Source organism: Rhagoletis pomonella, unplaced genomic scaffold (genome assembly GCF_013731165.1).
Source record: "Rhagoletis pomonella isolate Grant_MI unplaced genomic scaffold, Rhpom_1.0 Rhpom_scaffold_00008, whole genome shotgun sequence".
Classification (NCBI taxonomy): domain Eukaryota; kingdom Metazoa; phylum Arthropoda; class Insecta; order Diptera; family Tephritidae; genus Rhagoletis; species Rhagoletis pomonella.
Window position 1 is genome coordinate 8,451,828 of NW_023458562.1, and position 26,130 is coordinate 8,477,957.

General features: G+C 35.5%; 1 protein-coding gene across 1 annotated transcript in view; it reads left to right on the forward strand.

Moving 5' to 3' along the window:
• LOC118745061 (putative uncharacterized protein DDB_G0277255) overlaps nucleotides 1-26,130 on the forward strand; it is a 269,449-nt gene that overhangs the window by 125,244 nt on the left and 118,075 nt on the right. The window contains exon 3 of the mRNA XM_036478597.1: nucleotides 18,363-21,031. Within this exon, the coding sequence (XP_036334490.1) occupies nucleotides 18,363-21,031 (2,669 nt within the window). The remainder of the gene's footprint in view (nucleotides 1-18,362; nucleotides 21,032-26,130) is intronic.

Genomic DNA, 26,130 nt, shown 5'->3' on the forward strand with positions numbered 1-26,130 from the left:
TGTGGATTGGGCAGAGCACACTTAAATTCCAGTCGTCGGGCATGCGTCTGCATGCATACATTAGTTTTATTATGCGTCTACATTTATACATTTGTATATTTTCACTAGCAGACCCGGCGAACTTCGTTCCGCCCAAAATTAATTTTTTGTATTGAAATATTTTGGTCTAACATTTTCACCAACAGTTCACGTTCATGATTTTCAGTGGCGCATTTATCTTCTAATATTACGGTTTGGTGGTTGTCAGAAGGCATATTTCCATAACCGTCTTAAATAACCTAGCAAAACTATACATGTGTACAAAGAAACGTAATAGTTTCAATGCGCTTGAAAGGCGCCACGCCCCCTTTTCAAATAGCCCGAATTTTCTCTAAAAGTATATGATTGATTTCATATATCTCCATAACATTTTCGAGTAATCTACCATTGGAGGTGCCACGCCCCTTTTTCCAATAACCCCAATTTTTCTTCATGACCACGCAACTGATTTTATAAACTGTACATACCAAGTTCCAGAACTCTTCCATAAACACATCCAGATCGGTCGAGCCGTTTAGAAGGAGTTCGACCACTAACACCGTGACACGAGATTTTTATATATTAGATAAGCACGATGCGAGAAGAATAGAAAAAATTTCAGTGAACCAAATACATAACAATTTTAATATTTGTGCGTTAATTGTTCTGCGTGGATTTAAACAATTATTGACACATTGCAAAGCAAAATGAAGTGTGCCGTGGCAAAGTGTAAGAGTGGAAACAAAAGGAAAGCGTGCGATATAAGTTTTTTTTTTCGTTTCCTACGGACGGACGAATCTGGCGAAAAAGTGGAAGCAGTTGTGCCGGCGAGGAGATGCATTAAACACCAAATCGAGCTTTGTGCTATGTGTGTGAGCTATGAGCTTCTACATGGAATTATGTTGGCCTTTCCAAGGTGAATTGTAGTAGGTATATTTCCATGGTGAATGTAGACAGTTGCTGGTTTAGTTTTCTGGTAATGGCATACATATAAAAGCAGTTTTGTTAGTACCTGATTCTTTTTAGTGCTGGTATGAGGTAATGCACCAGTGGATAAGGTCGCCGGGTGCTAATTCCAGCGGCATCTAACCGCGCTGTTACGTACATAATACAAAACAGTGCCCAAATTATTATACATTTCAAAGTTCAGCTTAAATTATGTTTTACTTACATAGAATATTTGTTTCCAAAGAATCCACACTCATTCATCCTCTCGGAAATGGTACAAAGGTCATCAAATAAAAGCTGTGGAGTCAACAGCTGTGGAGTTTATGGTGGTTGGCTACCGTCTACAAATATAAATATGAACTCTGCATGGCTTTTTACAATGGCGAGTCCAAAAATTCACTTTGCTGCACACCTTCTTTTTGGTCTACAGGAAATTGACACATTTTTCTGCATTGTTCACATATTTTGATATGCGTTTTGGCATTTCTCTCTCGCAATTGCACCAAGATGACGTCACGCAAAAATTACGTTAAAAAATCCTCTCTCATTGGCGCAGTCTTGTATTCTCTCATTCTTGGTACTTAGGTATTGACCTACAGCGCCGAATGAGACTTTGACGCAGTATAATATTGGCAAACCACATCCATGGGGCCAATCGTAACACACGACAGCTCGGTTTAGTCAATGGCACGATGTAGATCAATTCAAAAATATTTTCGAATAGTGTTGTCACCTATTTTTTGCCTAAAACAATTTAATATGGATATCAAATGAAAGGTATTTTTGAGAATTTAAATCAAGAAATATTTTCCATGAACGATGCCACGTTTTTTTTTAATGCAAACTTTTATCTTAAAGCGTTTTCTTCTGTCGAAATAATGCTGCATTTATTCTCCCTGCGCCAGGTTTTAGTGTTCTTTTCTCAGCATATTCACACGCATATTGTGTGCTCTCTCTTTAAAATATTACAGTCTAATAATGTTTCCATATAAAACGGTAACGTATTTTTTGAGAAAAGATAACGCCTAATAATTTCATACACATACTTACACAAGAATATCGAGGGCTTATATTCAATACTCTCGCGACGAAGGGTCGCTTAGCCAAATGAAGAAAACACTTGTTTAATGTACGATGGTTCGACAGGAACTGAACTAAAGTTTTATTACTGCTCTTTAGCAATATGGCTATGACAGTTCTTATAACTAGGATAGGTTACATAGTTGTCTTCTTCTAATAATAGGATAAAGCTATGCCGGATTTAATATAGAAAGTATAAGAAATAGAGTGAGTGAGGTAGAGAAACGAAGAGAGAGTGTAGTGGAAATGAATGTTTAAATTGGAGACATTTTACACTATACTACACCTTCCTTTTTCAGTAGAGTGGTCATACAATGGTATGAATACTCTGTTCATTTAAAATATCTTAAGTCTTAGGTCTACGAAGTAATTTTATAGTTGGAGAGTGATGACATTCAAATCTCAATTAAACTCATTGCAGTGTTTTAATTTCAATATAATTTTTTTTTGTTAACTACGTGATATGACATGATGGATAATATGAATTTATATAAATATTTACATATGTATATATTGTACATATAATATTTTTAATTAAAGTTTAATGAAGTAATTTCAGTCTATTAATGTGAGATTTGATTTGCTTATTTTTTCAACCTTTAATGTGCAATTGTTTTTATCGTCTATATCTATAACTGTGTATGGACCGATATATTTATTTTCTAATTTATGACCTGAATCGTTTCTTACCATTACCATGTCACCCATATTTACATCTACACTATTAAGTTTTCTATCACAAACTTCTTTTTGTTTTAATTTTCTTTGTTCAACCATTTCTTTTGCTCTAGCATTAGCGACTTGGAGTCGAAATTTCACCTCCTTATCGTATGAATCGATATTGTAAATGGGATCAATGTCAGCGCTGTTAAACAAATCTGGTCTGTTAGGTGTTTTACCGAAAATAAGTTCAAAAGGACAGTAATTGTGTACTGTGGAGGGTGTCGTATTATAACAGTAGGCAAAATAAAGTAAGTACGTATCGCAATCGCTTTTATGAATAGAAAGATATGATCGCACATATTCGTTGAATGTACGATGACTTCTCTCCACTGTACCTAATGTTTGATACGGCGTCGATGTTTTGTTATTTATCTTTAAAAGTTTGTAAAGTTCTTGAAATAACTGATTTTTATACTCTGTGCCCATGTCTGTTATTATGCTTTTCATGGGGCCATACGTTAAAATAAATGACTGAAAAATTCCTTTGGCAACTTGTTTTGCGCTTTTATTTGGTATTGGTATTGCAACCAGATATTTTGACAATTCGCATATTATGGTGATGGCATACTCATTTCCATTTTCTGATCGTGGAAACGGACCAATGGTGTCTATTTGTACAATGTAAAACGCTTTTGCTGCTGTTGGATACCTTGTTTATACCTACGCAATAACAAAAGCTGATTTGCCTGAACACATTTCTTTCATGCATTTATATCTGTGTCGTTATAGCGCACTCGCTGAAACCGTATTCAAAAGTAAACAAAGTTTTTTATTTTTATTCGATATTTCTTAAATAATTAATTTGCGCGGAGTTATGAAATGGAAGCGAACAATAATTCAAATATGTTTTAATAATAACTGGCTGTATAAAGCCTTTTTTTCACTTCACGTCAAATTGTATACCTGTTTTCTAACCGATGTGAGAAATAAAAAAAGTAAGTGCGCCTGGGCCACACTGTAGAAGTGAAACTTGCGTTACTTATCTATCTATACATACACACATCTGCTTTTGCTAAGGCCTTAAGCCTTAAGGTTATATTTTTTCGCTTTTTTTTCTATCAATGTAGATCCCTACCTTTACCACTGTTCGTTTTAATAACATTCATGTTATTCTGTTTTTGCATTATCTTCATTTTTATCTTTATACTCTATCGATACCAAAATCGATTATAACGTCCATCAAAATGCCGATAACAAAATCGATGACAAATTCGATAAAAATTTCAATAGCAACATCGATAATACCATTGGTAGCTAAATCGACTAGAAAATTCGTAAAAATATCGATAACAAAATCGATAAATATTGATAACAAGATCGATAAATATCGATAACTAAATCGATAAATATCGATAACTAAATCGATAAATATCGATAACAAAATCGATAAATATCGATAACAAAGTTGATTTATATCAATAACAAAACCGATAACAAAGTCGATAAATATCGATATCAAATTCGATAAATATCCATAACAAAAGCGATAAGTATCGATAACAAAATCGATAAATATAGATTACAAAATCGATAAAAAACCGATAAATATCGATAACAAAATCGATAAATATCTGTAATAAAATCGATAAATATCGATAAAAAAATCGATAAATATCGATAACAAAATCGATAAATATCGATACAAAAATCGATAAATATTGATAAAAAATCGGTAAATATCGAACACAAAATCGATGAATATCCATAACAAAATCGATAAATATCGATAACAAAATCGATAAATATCGATAACACAATCGATAAATATCGATAACAAAATCGGTAAATATCGATAACAAATCGATAAATATCGATTACAAAATCGATAACAAAAGCGATAAAAATATCGATTATTTTATCGATAGGTCTCGAGAATCCCGAAAATCTCTAAAATCCCAAAATAGCTCCCAGATTGAGTCTCTGGTCTCTCTCTCTATTTCCTTTCCTCCTTAATTACCTCTATTTTAATCTTTCTTCCCCTATCTTCGTCTTTGCTTTTATCTGTATCCTCATCCTCCTTTTTGTCTTTACTTTTATGTTCATCATTTTTTTTAGCTACATATTCCCCTTCACATTTGCCCTTATATATATAAGTAAAGTTTTTAAATTTACCTTGGTCTTCATTTTTGCCTTTATCCTTACGCATCTTTATTTTTGTTTTTATTTTTACCTTTGCCTTTATCCTTTACTTCATTTGTATACGTAGTCACCTTTACTTTCATTCTTGTATTGGTATTTTTCTAAGTGTTATTCTTTAACCTTTTCTTAAATTAATACCATATGGATACACACAATAATAATAATAATAATATCCCAACGGTTTTTACCCTCCATTCCCGCCCATCCGCACGAGGGGCGCAGTCCGCATGACGTACGGAACCAATATTTTAAATTTTTGCGCCGAGTCACGATAGGCAGGAGTTTGTTAAGTGTCGAGATCTAAAACTGTTCAGCTACAGAACTAAATTCATCAGCTGATATTATGTATTTATGTCAATAATTCACTTATTGAGAGAGGAGAGTATCGCTTTCTTAATGCTGAAAAGCGGATCTGATATATCAAACGTGCTGGAATGAGAGTTAAAATCCTGGCATAAGCAACGGAGTGGGTCGTGCAATTCAAAATTGGTTTTACAAGCTTTCAGAAATATGGGACAAAAGTGTCTTGATACGCGTGAGGGAACATTAAAGCTTACATCAGCCAGAAGAGACGGACTTGAAATTGAGCCTGTCAGTAATTTAACCATAAAAATTATACCAAGCATTTCCCTGCGACTGGCAAGTGTAGGAAGGTTAATAAGTTTTAAGCGACTCGTATAAGGTGGAAGACTATATTGAGAATCCCATCGGAAATTTCTTAAAGCAAAAAGTAGGAATTGTTTTTGAATTGATTCTATCTTGTCTGAGTAAATTTGATACCTTGGATTCCAAACCACCGAGCCGTATTCCAGAATCGGCCTAACTAATGTTGTAAACAGGGTTTTAGTGATATAAGGGTCACTAAATTCTTTTGACCATCGTTTCACAAATGCAAGTACACCTTTAGCCTTGTTGACTGTCACATTAATGTGAAGATTAAAATTAAGATTAGGATCCATTGTGATACCAAGGTCCACAAAATTGTATACCTGTTCCAGGTTATGGTTACCTATTATATAAGAAACTGGCAGAACAGCTCTTCGCGAGAAGCACATTACTTTACATTTCTTAAGATTTAGAGGCATAAGATTTACTTTACACCAGTAAGCCATGCTGTTTAAGTCTGATTGTAGCAAAGACCTTTCTTCAATTGAAACGTACGATTTATAAAGTTTTACATCATCTGCATACATTAAAATTTTTGAGAAGAAGAAGCACTTATTTCAGCCCCAACCATTTCAGTTGCACCATTTCAGTTGCATCATTTCCGTTGCATACACACAAGAAGTACTTGTTTCAGCCGCAACCATTTTCGGTGCACCATTTCCGTCGCACAATTTCCGTTGCATCATTTCCGTGTGCAATTTTCGCTGAATTTGCCAATTTACTCCCAACCAACCAACCGCCGCTAAAGAAGTTTCACTTCAAAAAGGAATTTGAAAACAGATTCGAGTCAATACACTTTCGAATTTCTGAGCGTATTGAAAGTTGGTTTATGCTTCCGTTTTGAATCACAGCGAACTGGGTCTTTGACCGCTTTATGTGTTGGTATAAACAAGGTAGAAGTGATAATCGTCGGTTGTTTTAAATTCTTCAATCGTTTATTCTTATGGCATTCCTGACATGACTTAACGTATCTCGATATGTCTTTGGTCATATTTTTCCAGTAGTAGTATCTTCTTATTTTGCATAATAACCTAGTTGTTCCGGCATGACCCCCAGACAGGGGATCGTCATGAAATTTTTTTATAATGAGTTGTTTCTCGTTAGCATCTACTATATTTTCAGCTTTTGGAACTAGCGCTATTTTTAAACCATTTAGCGTTTGGTTACCTATTTCTTTGAACTTTTTGATGAGGATCCTCTGAAATATTTTTTAATTTAATGACATTTTTATTTTTTTAATGTTGTGCTCATGGGCTGTTTTTTTCAAGCTTTAAGAAAAATTGTCCTAAGTCAATATTCTTTTCCGTAAAAATTTTTGCAACTATCTTTTTACCTAGTACTCAGCTGGCCATCTGAGTGTAGCGCATTTTTTAATCTCTTTTGGGCTGATTATTTCATAAACATTAATGGGTTTCGATACTTTCGAAAAACAACTTTTTTCTTGGTTATCTGAAAGGCTTGTCTTTTTATTGGTAGTTCTTGTAGTAGATCGTGTTGTTACTCTCAATACTTTGGCAGTATCTTTAGTTATATTTTTTAGTTCCTCCATAGTTATCCGCGATAACGCATCGGCAATGTGGTTTTCTGCTCCCCTATTGTACTCTACAGTGAATTCATATTCCTCCAAATCGAGACGCATTCTTGTGAGTTTCGAAGAAGGATTTTTTTAATGAAAAGAGGTAAGACAAAGGTCGGTGATCGGATTTTACTAAAAATTGTTTACCATAGATGTATGGTCTGATGTATTGTATAGCCCAGTGAATTGCTGTCAACTCTTGCTCAATTGTTGACTTGTTGCTTTCACCTTTTGTGAAGGTTCTTGAAGCGTATGAAACTGACATTTGTTTTCCGTCGTACTCCTGGCTAAGTACGGCTCCGCAAACGTATTTTCTTGCATCGGTGGTGATGCAAAACTCTTTTTTCGAAATCCGGATATTGGAGTACTTCGGGCGAGATTAGTCCATTCTTTAAATAATTAAATGCACCTTCGCATTCTGAACTCCATTTAAATGGTACGTTCTTTTTGCAGAGTTTTGTTAAATGTCTAGAGTGATCTGAGAAGCTCTTTATAAATTTTCTGTAATAGTTGCAGAATGCCACAAACCTACGGGCTTCATCAGCGTTTGTTGGAGTTGGGTAATTTTTTAAATGGCAGTGTACTTGCTACCATCTGGAAGGATGCCTTTGTCTGTGCACTTGTGGCCGAGATATGGTACCTCATGCATAAAAAATTTAAATTTTTCAGGGTTTAACTTCAAGTTGTACTTGCGACATATAGGGCTGGTTTCTCCAACTCAACTTAACTTAGTTTAGCCACTTTTTGGACTTAAGTCAAAAGTTAGCCTACGTTTTACACAGCTTATTCATGACTCAAGTCAAGAAAATTGGGTTAACTAAGTTAAGTTGAGTTGGAGAAACCAGCCCATAGAGAATACCTCACGAAGGTTTTTAAACATGTGCCCCTCAGAAAAACCCAGTACGACCAAATCGTCGGATGTACAAAAATGCTTGTGCCGCCGATAGGTGCCGAAAATGCTAAGGTCCTCATTCGTTCAAAAGAATTCGGTGCTATTTTTAACCCGCATGGAAATCTTTTAAAACGGTATGATCCATTGCTTGTGGAGAACGACGTAATGTCTCTAGCGCTTTCTTGCAACTTGATTTGGGGAAACCCGGACATTAAGTCCAGGCATGAAAAATATTTAGCCCTACCAAGTTGGTCGAGAATGTCATCGATTCGTGATAGAGGGAATTTATCAGCGATCAATTTTTTTTTAATCTGTCTGTAATCTACGACGAGTCGCCAACGCTTTTCGTTTGAATTCGGCAGGGATTTTTTGGGAACAAGTAAGATCGGACTATTATATTCTGATATAGAAGGCTCTGCGATATCGATATCATCATTTATCAGTTTTTGTACTTGCTTCTGTACTTCTTCTTTTTGGGAATGAGGTATACGATAATATTTTATGACCACCGGTTCCCTATCTTTTATTCTAAGGCTTTGTTTATAAAAATTGTTGGTAGATATTGGCCCCTCTTCCAAGCCAAAAACGTCGCTGAATTCTGAGCAAAGTTTTATTAGTGAATCTTTGAATCTGATGGGAAAATTTGATTTTAATTTATTAAGAATCTCTTTAGTTCTATTATGTTTTGTACTTGATTTTTTCTTTATGACTTCATAGTTACGCAAGCTTTCTGTAATAATATTATCTGTGTTTACATTGCTGTTTGTATCGCTGGTGTTTATTATGCGAACGTAGGGCTTATTTGAGTTAATGATAGTATTTGCTACGAAAATACCAGGCTGTAGTTCTTGATTTGGAACCACCAACTCTTTCTCAGGGCTGTTAAGTTTTATTGGCCTAATGACTTCAGATATTCCCGGTAATAAAATAGTATTATCTTTGTATGAATGTGTAATAGGAATGGCTATTCGGTGGAAAAAGTTTTCTGGTCTTAGAATTAAACAATTCTTATTTCCATTAAAGTCAAGAATACAATTGTATTTACTGATGAAATCCATACCAAGAATTCCATGACACGGTATCGGAAACTCTTTTTTCTACCATGTGAAATTTTTTTGTTATCAAAATATTCTCAACCCTCATATCTAAAATAGATGTACCTAACGATTGAATTTTACCCTGACCAATTCCGCTTAAATACTTGGTTTCATTGCGATTGATTACTGTTTGTGAAGAGAAATGGTTCCATTTGAGAAGGGGTATATCCGCACCGGTATCGACTAATAAAGTTAGTAACTTATTGCTTTTGTTATCGAAAATTTTTACAAAAATGCTCAGATTTAGATTTAGGTGATATATGCTTACTGTTGGTTGATAGGGGAGCTTTGGGGTTTTCCGAACCTTTGTCGTTTGTATATCGTACAAGGCTTCTATTGTTGAGGTTATATTGTGGTCTACGGTATTGCCGTTGCCTATTATATTGACTGTAGCTACGATTTCTGACATTGCCTCCATTGAAAGCATTTCGACTACGATAGTTATTAGAATAAGAACCTCTTGAATTACCTCTGTAGCCGCCACGCCCTGCCCATCCGTTTTGCTTTATGTGTAGAATTGTGTTCTGATGTCCAGTAGCCTCTGTGCAGCTATGTACAAACTTAGCTATAGCTTCATTCATCGTACTAAATTGACCAGCTTCCACTATCACCTTAACTTTATCGATTGAACAATTCTTAGCCATGTCTTTAACTGCTGCTTGTGTAAAATATTTTGACGCTACTTCCATAGGTAATCCATCAGCTATTTAAGCATTTTCTAACGCTTGTCTTAACTCTTCTACTTCTTGAGTGTATGTATTAGCATATTTGCTATTTTGCTTAACGTTAATTATCTTTACTGATATAACTTCAACGGATTCTCCCTTTACTGAGTGTTTTAGCTTCTGCATGATTTCTGTAAGTGAAGATTCCCTATCTGTTAGATTTCTTGTGGTACATTTCAATTTAGTTTTCACTAGATTGACGGCGACAACTTCGTGATCTCCTTTGATGGAGACATATTGATTTTTTTCACGCAAGATCACGCGAGCAGGAGAGTAGCCCGTTAGAATCGCATTAAGGAAAAAAGTTGAACGATTTTGACATTAGCCGTTTGTTTACATTTCATCGTTGGTGACAATTTGGTGGTGGCTTTTTACTGCAATTTTCTTCATTTTCGCTTGTGACAACGTGTGTACACATAAGATAAAGAATAATTTAACACAACGGCATGATTTTTAGAAGAATTTGCATAATAAAAATTATTTTTCATGCGTTCAACAATTTCGCGGTTTTCTCCGTTCTCTTCGTTGTTTACTTCTTACAACAAAGATGGCGTCGAGATTTCGGCAGCTAGAAAATAACTTTTTTCGTTCTTTCCTTCCCGCGTGATCTTGTGTCTTTCGTTCATGGGAAGTTTGCGATCTCTTTTTTTTTCTGTGCTTTTGTATTTTGTTTTCTCACTACACTTTTGTTTGCTATATTTGTTTCTAACTACTGCTGTACTGTTTATTGCTCCATGTAGTATACATATTTCTCACTCATTTTGTATGTAAGTATTTAAGAAAGGAAACGGTAGAGTATAGACTGTCTATTATAAGTTTGCGATCTTCTTTTATGTTGTGCTTTTGTCTTTGAATTTGCTTGCATCATTTACATAAATGCATACATATGACATTGAAATGACCTAGGCTTCATGGTGGAACAAAAAACAACGGGAATTTTCCGTTTTTGCCTGAAAAATGTACACGTGTGCATAGTGGATTTTCGAGAACTAACATCTTGCATAAGGTACAGTTAAGTATTTTTAGCAATACTCCCCTTTTTTTGCACGTATGTCACTTAGCACATATGTATGTACCTTTGCGGTATTATTTGTATTCGATTTTGATTTGCATGCGATTTAATACATTTTTACCACTGATTTATTTTGGGTAGGTTCAGTGCAATCAGTGCACGCACATGCGCTTGTTAGTTTTCGCACTTAAATATGTCGCTTAGCGCTCATATAATAGTTTATTTTGTACTCTGTTTTTTTTTTTCAATTTAATGCATTTTACCACTCTTCTCGCTCGTTACATTTAATTAAAGTGTTTCTCAACAAAAAAAAATTATAATTATGTGTTGCGTCCTGTCACTGTCGCCATCTCGCGACGAAGGGTCGCTTAGCCAAATGAAGAAAATACTTGTTTAATGTACGATGGTTCGACAGGATCTGAACTGAAGTTTTATTACTGCTCTTTAGCAAAATGGCTATGATAGTTCTTATAACTAGGATAGGTTACATAGTTGTCTTATTTTAATAATAGGATAAAGCTATGCCGTATTTAATATAATAAGAATAAGGAATAGAGTGAGTGAGGTAGAGAAACGAAGAGAGAGTGTAGTGGAAATTAATCTTTAAATTGGAGACATTTTACACTATACTACAATACCCTCTATCGGCATTATTCACAAAAATGAGATTCTGATATAAAAATCCAATCCTAAACTTTCAAACTTCCAAACTTTCCTAACTTTCAAATTTTCCTTATATACATATATATAAAATATTACCCTGAAATGCCAGCTTAATAGGGTCGAGCCCCCCTTAAATTTCATTCTGGCTACGCCGATGGTCATTGGTGATGTTAATGCTGACCTTGTATCACGCTTGACAGAAGAATTTACTTTAAAATTGCAAAGTCAGTAGCTCGTTTCTGTAACTATTCTCTACTAAAGCGAATTCGTATATGAATTCGCCGCCCTGTTCTCTACTACTACTGAGTAGTAGGGATGACGAAAATTCTCTACCAGTAGAGAAATAATCGGTAGAGAAGAGTTACCGAAACGAGCTACAGAATTAACATCAGTGATGACAGGTAAGACCCAGATAGGTTCTAACATCACAAAGTTGTTTTTGTAAAAATTGCAGATAGAGGCTACTGAATATATGCCCTCGATATTCTTGTATATCCATCAACTGTGAATGGTACCGCAAAAATTTGCTAGGCAAACAAACACACGAAAAAAATAGCTCAAAGTGGACCATCCATTCTCGAGCTATGCGCCGTCTGACGTACATACGTAACTGTGGTACATATGTACATTTAAATGTTTTTTTTTTTAATAACAATCAGGGCATATATGTAATACTCCTAAATTGGCAGTAAGAGTACCATCCGAAAACACTACAGTACAGATATATCAATAAACACGTACGAAAGAAAAGGAACACATAAGTTTATAAATAAACATGTACACAACACATATACAAAAACGGCACTCAAGCACACAATGCATTGACAACAAGTAAGAAAATCTTAAAGCGCAAACAGTCAACGACGTAACGTAGACGTAGGTTGACGCAGACACGATCTACCTTATGGGATGCGCGTGTTGACGAAAACTCACCACCGCATGGCGGTGACGTTGCCGTTGCTTTTCTCTCTCTCTATCAACAGTCAATTTTATATGCTGCTACGTACGTCAACCTACGTTTACGCTACGTCGTTGACTAACTGCGCTTTAAGTTCGGGAGGAGCCGAACATTAAATACCCGGCGCAAGTATTAAATATATGCTTTTTAACCTTTCCGAAGGCTACCGCTACATGGTCAGCCGGCGTGTATCAATTTTGAGTAAGTTAGTGTCCTTAAATTTCGAAATATTGAAGTTTCAAGCATTTCTGAAATTTACCGTTATATGACAAGCGGCCGTAATTCTAGTCCGATTTCAATAATTTTCAACATTTTACTTTTATGTGGCAAGCACAATAACCATACCGAGTTTGGTACAAATTGGTTTAACGGTTACCGAGATACATATATGTGATCATAAGTGGGCGGTGCCACGCCCATTTTCCAAAATTTTATCATAAACATATTTCCTGGTAAAGAATTGTTGCCAGCATCAATTTTGAATAAATCTGCTTTAATATTTACTGATTTATCGAAGATTTTGTATTTCTCTAAATTACCGTTATATGGGATGTGGGCGTGGTTCTTGTCCGATTTTGTACATTGTACCAAGGCCAATAACTGTGCCAAGTTTGGAAGAAATTGGTTACCAAGTTATACACATGTAACCATAAGTGGGCGTGGCTACGCCCATTTTCCAAAAATTTATAATATTCTTATTTTTGTCTGAAAATTATTGTAAATATCAATTTTGAGTGATTTATCGTCAGTAGTTACTAAAATATCACAGTTTTCTTATTTCTGGAAATTACTGTTATATTGGAAGTGGCGGGTGGTTGCAGTCCGATTTCGCCCATTTTCAATACCAACCTACCTTGGATAAATGGAAACCTACTTACCAAATTTCGTTGAGATATCTCAATTTTTGCTCGAGTTATCGGGTACACGGACGGACGGACAGACGGACGGACAGACAGACATGGCTTAATCGACTTCTCTATTCATTCTGAGCATTAATGTATACATTTGTCTATATCTATCTCGATTCGTTTTGGCTGTTACAAACAACCATTATGTGAACAAAATTAATATACCCTTGTGCACAAGTGCGCTCGGGTATAAAAACGGTACTAGACTGTCTCGCTTTTATTTCGGAATGCTTACACATTGAGAAGTTAGCTTACTGCCAATATAGAAGTATTACATATATGAATCAGGGGTTATATTCGATGTAAATAAGCTTGTTTGAATTAAATAATTAAATCACTATACTGCCCACCCTTTTGAGGAATTTAGCTACCGTTTTAGGAAGTGTGAATGAATTCTTCCCCTTTTTCTCCTGCTTCCAAAAACCATCCCTTTGGGTGGAAGTGTAAAATTTTAGAAAAAAAGCTACATACAAAACCTTTTATAATTGAATCATGCTTCAACCTGTTTTAATGTACCTAGGTTCGAATCATTCAAACTCATTTCGGTAATAAAGCAGAATATACACAAGTAAACTTGTCTGTACTACATGTCAAGTATGACATACCGTCGCATGGTGGATAGGCGGGTATGCACACCAAATTTTAGGTACGCATACATGTATGATGAAAATTAAAAATTTTCAACTTCTCTGCTTGTTATTGCGACAGGTCTGAACGTTTATAGTACGCAATGCAGACAGAACGTCATATTTGAATAGAAAATTATAAACCCAGCAAACATTTGGATTCACAAATAAATCACTAAATTTCGCATTATACGTTTATTAAAGACTATTTTATGCAAAAAAAGAAAAGCAAGAAATCTTTAACATAGGAACCCATGCAAAACCGTGTAAACGACTTATGTATGTATAAGGATAAATCATTAAAATAACAAATTCTAATCGTTTAAATTGTTTATGATGTATCACGGAAGCTTGTGGGAAACTTTACTTTAGGGTCTGTCGTTGTATGCGCGGTGGGCGTAGCTGTAGGGGCGTGGCCTATCCCACACCCCATTTTAGAGAGGGAATAAACCGCCCTTATAGGTCCCTAGGGAGCCCTGTTTTTGAAGAGAAATTTGACATGCGTTTTCACAATTTTTTTTTTTATTAGATAAAGGCACTCACGTGAGCCTTTCCGTGTTGCCGGAGAAGAGTGGACCCGCAAAACAGAATGGCCGCGCTTAGGGATTATAACCGATACTAAGTAGAATTCTCCTTTCCGTGTTGCTGGAGAAGAGCGGTGGATGCCTCTCTTCTTTTGTCAAGTGTAATCCTTGTGCTACGTGTACATGTGATAAATAATAATTTCGGCCAATCCTTATAAGTGAAATAAAAGAGGCCATATAGCTTTATATCCCGCAATTGTGGATATTTCGACATTATTAAATAATAAAAGTACTTTTAAACAAAAATGAGATCCTTTGGCAACGTGTGCAAGTGAAAAAACATCTGAAAAAATCTTTAAATGTGACTCCATAATGAGCCGTATGTGAGGGCAATAAAAGTCCACTATGGCCAATTTGCGACTCTAAAGGGGTCTTAATCAAAAGTGATAAACTCTTGATAAACTTGATAAAGTGATAAATCTATCATTTTGATAAATGAACTGTCAAACTTTGTATGGAAGTCTATTTAACCAAAGTTTATCGGTTTATCAAACGACTTTGGTGGATAAATGTATAAATTTCAGCAAAATTCAACCCTTACAGGTTGCCAGGTAGTCGCTTTTGCTAGACACATAAAAGCGAATGAACGCAATGGATGAGGTAAACATGAAACGTAACTAGCCATATAAGTTAAATAATAAACAGTTTTATGCAATTATTTACCAAGGTGCGTTCATGAAAGAGGGCGGGTAAACTGAAAAATTTAAGCAATTCATCCCTTTATTACTTCAGATGAAAACCCCTTAAATGTTTGATGGGAAGAAGTAGATCCGTATGCCGTGATTAACGATGCCGTGATTAACGATTACAACGAAATGGAGTTTGAACAACGTGTCGCATATACCGAACTGACATGCGACCAAGGATGCATACAAGTCTGATTGTGTATATTCTGCTTAAAAGTTTTTCTACCATCAAGTTTATTCGTATTGTAATGGGAGCGCAGCAATACATACATATATACATATATTTTTAGATATTCCCTGCAAACCAAAGTTCCCGAAATCGTTAGGAGTATCTGATTTCTGTAACGATTTTTTTACGAATTTTCAAAGAAAATTATATGAAGGGGTTGACACGAACTCGTAAAGAAATTTCTGTACGAAAAATAAAGAAAATTCTGGAAAAATTATGAAAGATATTCTTCACATAGCAGCATTATTTTCGTTGCTTCACAGATTTTCTTCCGAAATTTCGCAAAAGAATGGAAGTGTGCGTAATTTATTTCATTTTAGAAAATTCGGCAAAAAATCGAATTAAATCTTAACGAATTCTTTAAAATTTCTTTAGAATACTCTGAAAAAATGGTTTGCAGGGTTCATACCAAGGCACATAAATACAGGTAGAAGCCAAAATGACGTTGCTCTCATGAGAACCAAACCTTTAAACTTCAACTTGGTTTTCTTTTATTTCCTATATTTCGTTACGCTTTAAATGTCATGCCGTTTTTTTTTTTTGATTGTCCGTTAAAAACAAATTTTAATTAGCATTTGAATTTTTGTTGTGTTGTGTGGTTTATACTTAGTGTATGTGTTAAAAATGCAACACCTGAAGCGGTGTTTTTTATGTGGTGTTAAATATAATGCAGACACCACTCATTTTTTTAACGTGCCTCAATGTCTTTGGCGTAAGGAGCGTTGGAAAAGCAGCTGTGGGGTAGAGCTGCAGCGAAATGCCTTGCTGTGCGTTAAACATTTCAAAACAGCAGATTTCATAAATGTACCGGGAGGTACAGGAAAGGCACGTTTGATGCCAAGTGCTGTTCCTATGACCCTTATGCCGGAAAGTCCCTTCAACAACACTGCAACTCATAAATCAAAAACAGAAAAAAAAACATACAAATTAACAAATTTTAACTAAAGAAAATAAATAAATAAAAACAAAACTTCAAATTCACTTAAAAACGTCAACCAGCGAAATGTAATTTTTTATTTTTCCTTACACACGCTCATTTTTATTTTTACTCTCCCGAAAACTTTGACTTTTGTAGGTTTGATGTCAATTTGGCTTCTACCTGTTTTTATTGTACCATTGGTTCATACACAACATTGTCATTTATTTCAATTCAATTTATTTTTACTTTGTTTGAATGTTGTAATGTTCATAGTGAAAAAAATATATATACATATATATGTATTATTCCACTATGGTAATGTTTACGCATATTCACTCCAAGGCACATAAATACAGGTAGAAGCCAAAATGACGTTGCTCTCAACTTGTTTTTCTTTTATTTCCTATATTTTGTTACGCTTTGAATGTCATATCGTCGTTTTTTTTTTTGAATGTTCGTTAATAAAAAATTTAAATTAACATTTGAATTTGTGTAGTATTGTGCGGTTTATACTTAGCGTGTGTGTTAAAAATACAACACCTGTAGCGTTTTTTATGTGGTGTTAAATATAAAGGAGATACCACTAATCTTTTTAACGTGCTTCAATGTCCTTCGCGTAAGGAGCGTTGCGAAAGCAGCTGTGGGGCAGAGCTGCAGCGAAATGCCTTGCCGTGCATTAAACATTTTAAAGGAGCAAAGTTCACAAATACACCGGGAGGTACAGGAAAGGCACGTTTGATGCTAAGTGCTGTTTCTATGACCCTTATGCCGACAAGTCCCTCCAACCACACTGCAGCTCATAAATCAAAAACAGAAAACAACATACAAGTTAACAAATTTAACTAATGAAAATAAACACATAAAATAAACTTCAAAATTACACACAAACGTCAACCAGAGAAATGTAATTTTTTATTTTTCCTTACACACGCTCATTTTTATTTTTACTCTCCCGAAAACTTTGACTTGTGTAGGTTTGACGTCAAATTGGCTTCTACCTGTTTTTATTGTACCATGTATTCTCAAATTAAAAAAATTTAAACAAAAATCATTCATTCGTTTTGTATACGAACAATTCATAAGCCGTTTTGAATGAATTCATGCAGCCTCTAATATACAGTATTGGCCAATACAATAGCACCCCCATTTCAAAGTGATATCGTTTGCCACTCATGTTTATTTATTTATTTTTAAGAATTTTCAATTAAAATACAGTTCATTCTCTCACAAAACTCACTTAAACTCAAGCTTAAAACTTTTTAACAGACCGCAAAAAAGTGCAACAAATGTTCACCCAAATTTCAAAATTTTTTCTCAGAAGCGGTAGAATTTTTTTGAATGCACAGTTTTATAGCCCATTCAATTTTAGTCTAATAATGTGCAAGTTTGAAGTGGCTAAAAATTACCGTTGATTTTTTAGAATTTTTTTCGCCGAGGATGTTGCGGTTTTCTGCCATATAAAAATAAATTGTGTTTAGTCCATATATGGAAGCAAATAAGACAAGAAAATTCTAAAAAATCAACGGTAATCTTTAGCGACTTGAAACTTGCACATTATTGGACAAAATTGAATGCGCTATAAAACTGTGTACTCAAAAAAATTCTAGAGCTTCTGAGAAAAAAGTTTGAAATTTAAGGGAAAGTTTGTTGCCCTTTTTACGGTCTTTTAAAAAGTTTAAAACATTGGTTTATATGGGTTTTGTTGGAGAATGAACTGTATTTTAATTGAAAATTCTTAAAAACTAACATAAGTGGCAAACAATATCGCTTTGAAAGGGGGGTGCTATAGATATGTCCAATACTGTGAATGTATGTACATATGTACATGTATAAATTTTTGCAACCGTTTTTATGTAGATACAGATTCAGCTTGTGACTTAATTAATTTTCCGCTAATTCTATTTTTATCTCAGGACTCCCTTCAGGCAACGGGTCAGATTAACTTGGAACTCGCTGTCCATTTCAACAACAATGTCCAAGTTGCAACGCATGAACAAAGCATTGAGGCAAGAGCAGGGGCTACGTTGCAGTGGGGCGACAAAATGCAGCTGACGAATGGCCGATCACAACAAACTGAAAAGTACAACATTACCAACAATAACCATGGCGAAGATGATGATAACGAATCGATAGAGAAAAACCAACTAAAACGGTACCATCAGTACATACAATCGCAATTCACAAACAGCTCACAACCAAACACAATGGCACGAGCGATAGCTACATCAGTCACAGGGGTTACGGATAGCAGTATAAAAGGAAATGAAAGATCAAAACCAATATCACACGAGAGAGAGGAGGTCAGTCAACCTGTTCCCTGCATTAGCAGAAGCCAAAACCCCTTTCTCCTCTCGTATTTACACAATAGCATCGTAAACAACCAGAATTGTAGTAACAATAACGACGCTCTACTCAACACAATGCCAGTGGATGTTAGTTGCCCCAACAGTGGTAGACGAATGAACGCTGCTGCAATAAACACAATAACTAACTTATTTGCCGTGGCTTGGAGCGACAAAGCGACAACAGCTGAGAGAGAATGTGGTAGCCGCTGGGAAAGCCACTTCGTTGAACGACGTACTGCGCCACCAGTGGTTGATGCAGTGACGATCATTCAGTCAGCGACGTGCTCATTCGACGGTCGTGCTAGCGCGCATCATTCGCGATCTTCGTTAGTTACCTTATCGTCGTATTCGAATTTATGGAAAAAGACGTTAAGCGGTGTAAGATCAAAAGTCAAAAGAGCGACGCGGCCAAGTTCCGAAAACCTTCGTAACCCATCCGTCTCACCACTGGATACTCTTACACCCAATAAATGCTTGGCGGAACTCGAGCGCTTGTACGCTGAATTTCGGGCGAGTGAAAGTGCGCTAGTGGCCGCTCGTAACGATGCTGATGAAAGCAGCATAAGCAGTCACTGCCGCCAGAAATGGCTTAGTCGAAGTCAAAGTGATAGTGGGGACAGTGCTTGCGGCCATGGTTGTGAATTTTTGAACAACAACGACACCAAAAAAATCATTGAATCCACGAACAATATGCGGCTCAACATACCCGCCGCGGCGAATACGTCATTGTGTTCTCCACCCTCGGAGTCACAGGCGCAGCAAGTGCATACGCTTAAAGTTTTGCCAGCCGGCAGTTCGAGCAGCGTCTTTCTAACTAGCTCCAACTGTGCGACCACAGGTTGTCTGACCAGTAATAGTCGGGCGAAAAGTAGCAGCGACGATCGATGTAAGAATCTGCTGCAGAAAACAAACAATAATAACGGTGACTGCTCCACTAATGTGAGGAATCAAGAAATCAACCATGACGAAGTGGTTGATGTCATTCGAAATGACAGCAAGAGTAATAACGCAATGGTCGCGGTGTTGGCCTCGTCGGTCATTCGGAGTCAGCCGAGCCTGACGATACACGTGAATTCGGATAACAGTGATCAAAATAATAATAATAATTGCACTAATAATAAAAACAATGCTAATTGCAATAATGAAAAAAATTATTGTAATGATTGCGTCGGCGGAGAAGCCACGCCGTTGAATGTAGGCGCACAACCAAAAAATATGGTTAAATGCAATGGCGTTAGTGTAATCAATTGTAATTATTCCAGTGTTAACACAATCAACAAGAGTGCGTGCAAGTTGAGTGCAACTACTGCAATCACAACAATAACCACACCAGTGAGCAGTGTAAATATCAATAAAAGTGTCAGTCAAGTCTGTCGAGTACCAAATGTGCTATGCACTGTCAGAAAAAGCGATAGTTGTAGTAGTATTATTGGTGTTAGTGGTGCCAAAAATAACGGCTTTGTGATCAACAATGTAAATGTTGCCGACAGTGTAAATAGTATAAATTCACATGCTGGGTCACATGGTCAGGAAATGCGAACCCAACAGGTCCCAAATAGTTCCACGACCATACCTCTTATAAGATCGACGCCATCAATAGCAGTGTTATCGCAGACAATGGTGGAGACTCCAGCACCAACAAGTGTATCTGTCGTCATTTCTCAACAGCCACGTACGTTTACGTCAACAGAATGTCAAACCGACGAGACCTTGTCCACGCAAATGCGAACCGATCGGGGTCCCGTCTCACCAGTTTTAAACCGCGTGCAAAGACGTCGCGACAGACGTGAACGACGGCTACTACTTCAGCAACTATCTTCTTCCTGTTCACATCAATTACATCTGCCTTCTCCCTTACGTCGTCCACAAGACCACCACTCAATGCCTCCTGGACCAGTACCTATTACGGGTATATCCGCGATGCATTTGCAATCCAATATACAACATTCAGCGGGGTCTTCCAGTACCACGATGCCTGCAACAATTTCTACGCTGTTACGGCCTATGATACCGGATCTATTACAAAGGCATTTCCCCCCACCCTATAGTGCGTTGCCATTAAATGGCTGTGCATTAACGGCGACAACATCGCCTCCTCCTCACCCAATAGTAGGACTTGTGCCACCACCAGGGACAACGCTCATTACGCCAGTGATATCAACGGTTCCTATGCCAGGTAGTGCACCACCAGTCGCAAATGATGGCCGATTTACTTTGCCACTGCCAATTATAAGAAGGTAAATATAGACCTGTTTTAGAAAATTTGATTGAATAAAAATTAGTATTTCATTGGTTGAAATAACCTGTGCACAAATACAATGCAAAACTTTGGCCACCCAGTGATAGAATTTTTGACAACTTTTAGTTGAAAGCAAAAATCGCCTCGTCCGAACGGCCTTTCAACTAATCGCTTTCAGCAAAGTTGGTCGCCTGCCAACTTTGAGCTCGTTCAACTTTTTTTCCTTGCAACCCTGTGTTTGTTTACATTCTGTATACATGCTTTTTTTCTATTTTACTTTTTTACTTTTATTTTGTCTTTCAGCTTCGCTAAAAGCACTTCTACCAACGCTTGGCTTACCAAATTTACGCCAAGTGATAAAATCCAGTATATTTTGCTTTTCTGCCTCTATGCTTAAGTGCACATTTAAGATACCTACCCCGAAATGCGCATCAAAAGCATTATTTTTAACATTTATAAGGAAACTGCTCCGATAGATGCATTCAACATACCTGCACATTGGCGATACCTGCCTTAAAAATTGTGCGACTAGTATCAATTATCAATGAAAGTATTACATTTACCTGCACTGACCTTACAATTACCTAATTTTACAACCTTTTATTTATTTTGCTCATCTCGCTGAACAACGAAAATGGCTATCAATTTATGTATTTATATAGATAATTAGATAACATTCGGTAAAAATTTCGCTTGCAGTAATTTCTACATGGTAAGTGCTCCGCCAATATTAGGTTTCATAGAGATTCGGATACCTTCCTCATTGAAGTAGTAAAGAAAATTCGCTTAAGTGCCTTTTTCGGTTACGTGCACAAGTTTTTCGTGCAAAGAAGGATTTGCAGCTAAGCAAAATATACTGTATTGCTATTTAAATTCATTTTCAATAATGTAAATAACAATTCGTGTTGAATCGAAAATCGCCTCGTGTGAATAGGGATGGCAACTTTTTTACTTACAACTTCTCATTCAAATTCGCATTCAACTTTTGTTGCCTGTAAAATCGCTTCGTGCAAATGCCCGATAAAGAAAAATACACTTCCATGTATTTTTAGAGCAAACGCGAAAACTGAAGAAAAATCAGATTGCTTTGCTTTCAAAAGCTTTTAAGAGTTGAAATCTGATCAAACAAATAAGCATTTCTAAAGCAGCTTTTGAAGTAAGCTTGCAATCAGTTTACTTCTACAAGCTTAAAATAAATGTTTATAGCAAAAAGTTTATTGAAAGATTTTTAAACCAAATATCTTATAAGTGTTTGACGCTTACATATATTTATAAATCACTTTTCTTCGAAAATGAAATGGAAATGTAGAAAGCGAGAAATAAATGAGGCCGCGAGAGCAGAAGTGGCCTAACCCAAAATTATGTTTTTGGCACTTTCTTATTTAAAATAGTCACAAACGTGATGTTTTTAAAAACAAAGGTCGTCATTCCTTAATTTTAATGTATAAAGCTACATACCGAACGATTAAATTAAGATATATCATGGCCTCAAACGTGGTGAGTCCCATTCTCTAAAAGAAAGGTAAGCTCTCTTCCACAAAATTTTTTTCGAGAATGGGCTGTATTTCGAATTTACAACGGAGGTAAAATACATTGGATAAAGGATGCTCCGTTACGCTGGAGAATGGGCAAGTTATGCTACCGAATACCACTCTCTTACACCATTCATTATCGAAGGTCAGGCAAGAATTCGTTTTCCAATAATTAAAGAATTTTTAATTTAATTTATTTGACGCAAATGACAGTTTTAATAATAATAATAATAATAATAGATTGGCGCTTACACATATCGAGCCCTAACCGCCAAAATAACGTAAGCGACATTTTTTTCAAAATTTTCTTTTTGATGCAGAAATGTATCTAGATGCTCTAGGAATAATTCTGCATCAAAAAGAAAATTTTGAAAAAAATGTCGCCTACGTTAATTTGGCGGTTAGGGCTCGATATGTTAGTGTTTGGCCGAGCTTCTCCTGATAGTTTTAGACATGATAAAAACATTACAAGGTAAATTCATTCTCTCATTTCGTCGGCCATGATTTTTTTTCTGACGTTTGCCAACAGTTTAAAATCATATAAAATTGAGAATAAAAAAATTAAATTGTTAACAATTGTTGTTGTTTGACGTCAGACTGCCTCTCAATGGTTTTACCTTGTTATGTTTTTATCATGGTTTTAGATGTCAATATAACCACGGCAATGGGTTTTGTCTAGTTTAGCACAAATATTGACTGAATCCTTGCACAATTTATTGTTTAATTAAGGTAAGCTCTTGTTGTTTCTCTTATGAAATTACATTTTTAAATATGTAATTTATACTTAAAGGAAAATAATTATATTAACTTACACTGATTTAATTTGGAAAATCTTAGCCACCGCCATGCCGACTAAAACCTGCAACCTCAAGAGCCAGTACCGGTAGCCTTCACGCGACGCCACAGCCGACATTTGTCAGGAAAGCAATTATGTAATTGCGTTTTATTTTTGTCTTTGAAAACTCAAAAGCAAATGTCGCTGATCGCATAAGTTGCTCGAAATTGTCGAACTGGTAGGCCACCTTTAGCTCGCACTAGTCAATGAACTGGTTAACTGATTCGGTTTTTGACTGTAAGGATATTTTTTTGTGTTTGAAACAGCAAATAGCCAGTGTTGGGACTATGCCACATTTGTGGGAGAGCTTGCCCTTCGTTTTGCTAAATTGCATTTCTACTACATCATCGACTTTAAAATAAAATAACTACATTTTGAAATTTCACCTTTTTAGAAATTTATTTCAAAACTTTGCTAAATAGAAGGCGCTCTGTATAAATCCTTTCACATTTTTAATTGGTTACAAAAGCATATGGCCCAAATCGCCGAAAACGAAACCAAGGTGAAGTATTTTTTTCTCAGGTTTCGAAGATGTTGGATCATGTCTGGATCATACATATTCTAAGGTATCGGACAACACAACTCTCCTTCTCTCAATTATGAAAATTCACTTAATCCCGAGACAACTTTAAATTAACGAAAATTAAAAAATCACAACTGAAACTAAGTGGTAGTGTATATTGAAGGACCGCCATTTTGTTGCACTAAACTTGCTTCCCTTCGCTTGCCTTGTATTATTTTTGAGTAAATATAAAAAGAATTTGACAAAAAAATCAGTTATTAGCCTTCTGCTTATATGAAAATAAAGTCGGCAGCATTTTTTTAATGTAATGTAACAGTTCAAAATATGAAACAATTTTTTGGCGCGAATTCTCCAGGTTAAAAAATGGGAAAGTCTAGTTTTCTTCGAGTATTTACGGCCTTCTTTCATAATGAAATAAGATATCCTCGTATTCTTCTTTATCTACATATGTGTTTTAGGTGGAAAACTTTTTGTAACGTAAGAGTTTTTTTTTACTAATTGAATTTTCAGGTAAAATTTTTTTTGTTAGTTAGAGAGGGCTCGTTTTGCAAGCATTATTTAAAGCTATTCGGCGTGTTATTGTCCTTTAATTAAGATGTTTATTCCGTTTTACTTACATAGGCTCAGAAAATAAGTATTAGTAGAAAAATAAAATAACGATAGGATTAGGTTATTTAAAAAAGAACAACAACAAAGAAGAATAAAATTTCCCGATTAAATAAAAAAAGTCTGCTGGAACTATTTCGCCTGTTTTCCTAGTACTAATGTTGTCCTTCAAAATCCACTCTCGAATGGTGCTATAAATATGTACATAAAAACACCGCCAAACCAAGCATATGCTTTCTATGTCATTTTTAATGGTCATAGCTTCTCAAGGAATAATCTTTAAGCACCACTCAAATGGCGCATTTTGAGCCAACAAACAACAGCAAACAAAAATTGCTATTAACCTCGAAAAACCTCAACATCTTGGCGCAGTTCTAAGCTCGAGTTCGAGTTCTACGTTGAAAATGATTTCCGAAACGACCTACAGCTGCACAACATCAGAAAATTTCGTAACTGTATTCATAATTATCAAGTTGTTAGTTTCTTAAGATTACATGTCAAATCACAAATCTACTAAATTCATGCTACTTATTGCATAAAATACTTTAAAAACTTAATTTTAATCTTATCGCTAGACATCTATCACACAGGTAACGTAACAGTCTCTTTCTGTAACGTAACAGTTCGACTATTTTTGGCAAATATTGACCTCAAAATGAATTTTATCAGTTCAATTAATACGTAGCTCTTTAGTTCCATCCTTAAGCTAGGAAACTGCGTACCAAATTTTGAAAATATTATATTAGGAGAGCAGACTTTTTCGATAATATAAAGCAGCTTTAAAAAGTACTTCCAAAATTTGTAATGGAAACATTAATTGTTCATTGTTGAAACATTCATAACTCCTCAACAAGAGGAGTTACAATATATTTTGCATATATATTAAATATAACCACATACTTAAGCTTTCAGACTCAAAAAAAAAAAACTATCCGAAAGTTGTATTATATTGAGTTTCAGTGGTATTTGAAAATCAATGTTAGCCAAAATGTAATGTAACAGTCCGCGTTTTGGGCCATATGAACATTTTCGCCAACAAAAACTTATCAAAAATCCACGGTAAATAAAATGCAAAACTAGCCCAAATTCAAATAAATTCTAATAAGTTCTTATTGAATTTAAATTGGATTCCTATCTGAACTACATAGTATGATGACTGCATCACAAACGACAAGGTAGATGTCCATGTTAGTTTTGCATTTTCTCTGTATTCTGCGTGCTCTGATTTTTTGTCAGTGTTGCCACTTCAAATTGGTCCGCATAAATTTTGAGGATTAGCTGGAGCACTTAATCCGAATAAATTATAGTTAAATTCCGAGATAATTCCGAATTTTCGAGTTTATCTCGATCAACGTTGCCGTCTGTCTATGCTTTAAGATGCACTAAGCCGCGTATTGTATACGTAAATGGGTCGACATCGCAGCAAACAGTGTTTTGTAGCCAAATTACATGTGTTTAGAAAATCAAAACGTGCCAATCTCAGTCATATATACAATTGATTGCTATTTTACTAAAAGACTTACTATCTACTGAAAAAGGACTTTTCACCATGCAAAAAAATAGAGATGCATTTCATCGTCATCAATGCAAAAAAGTTTTAT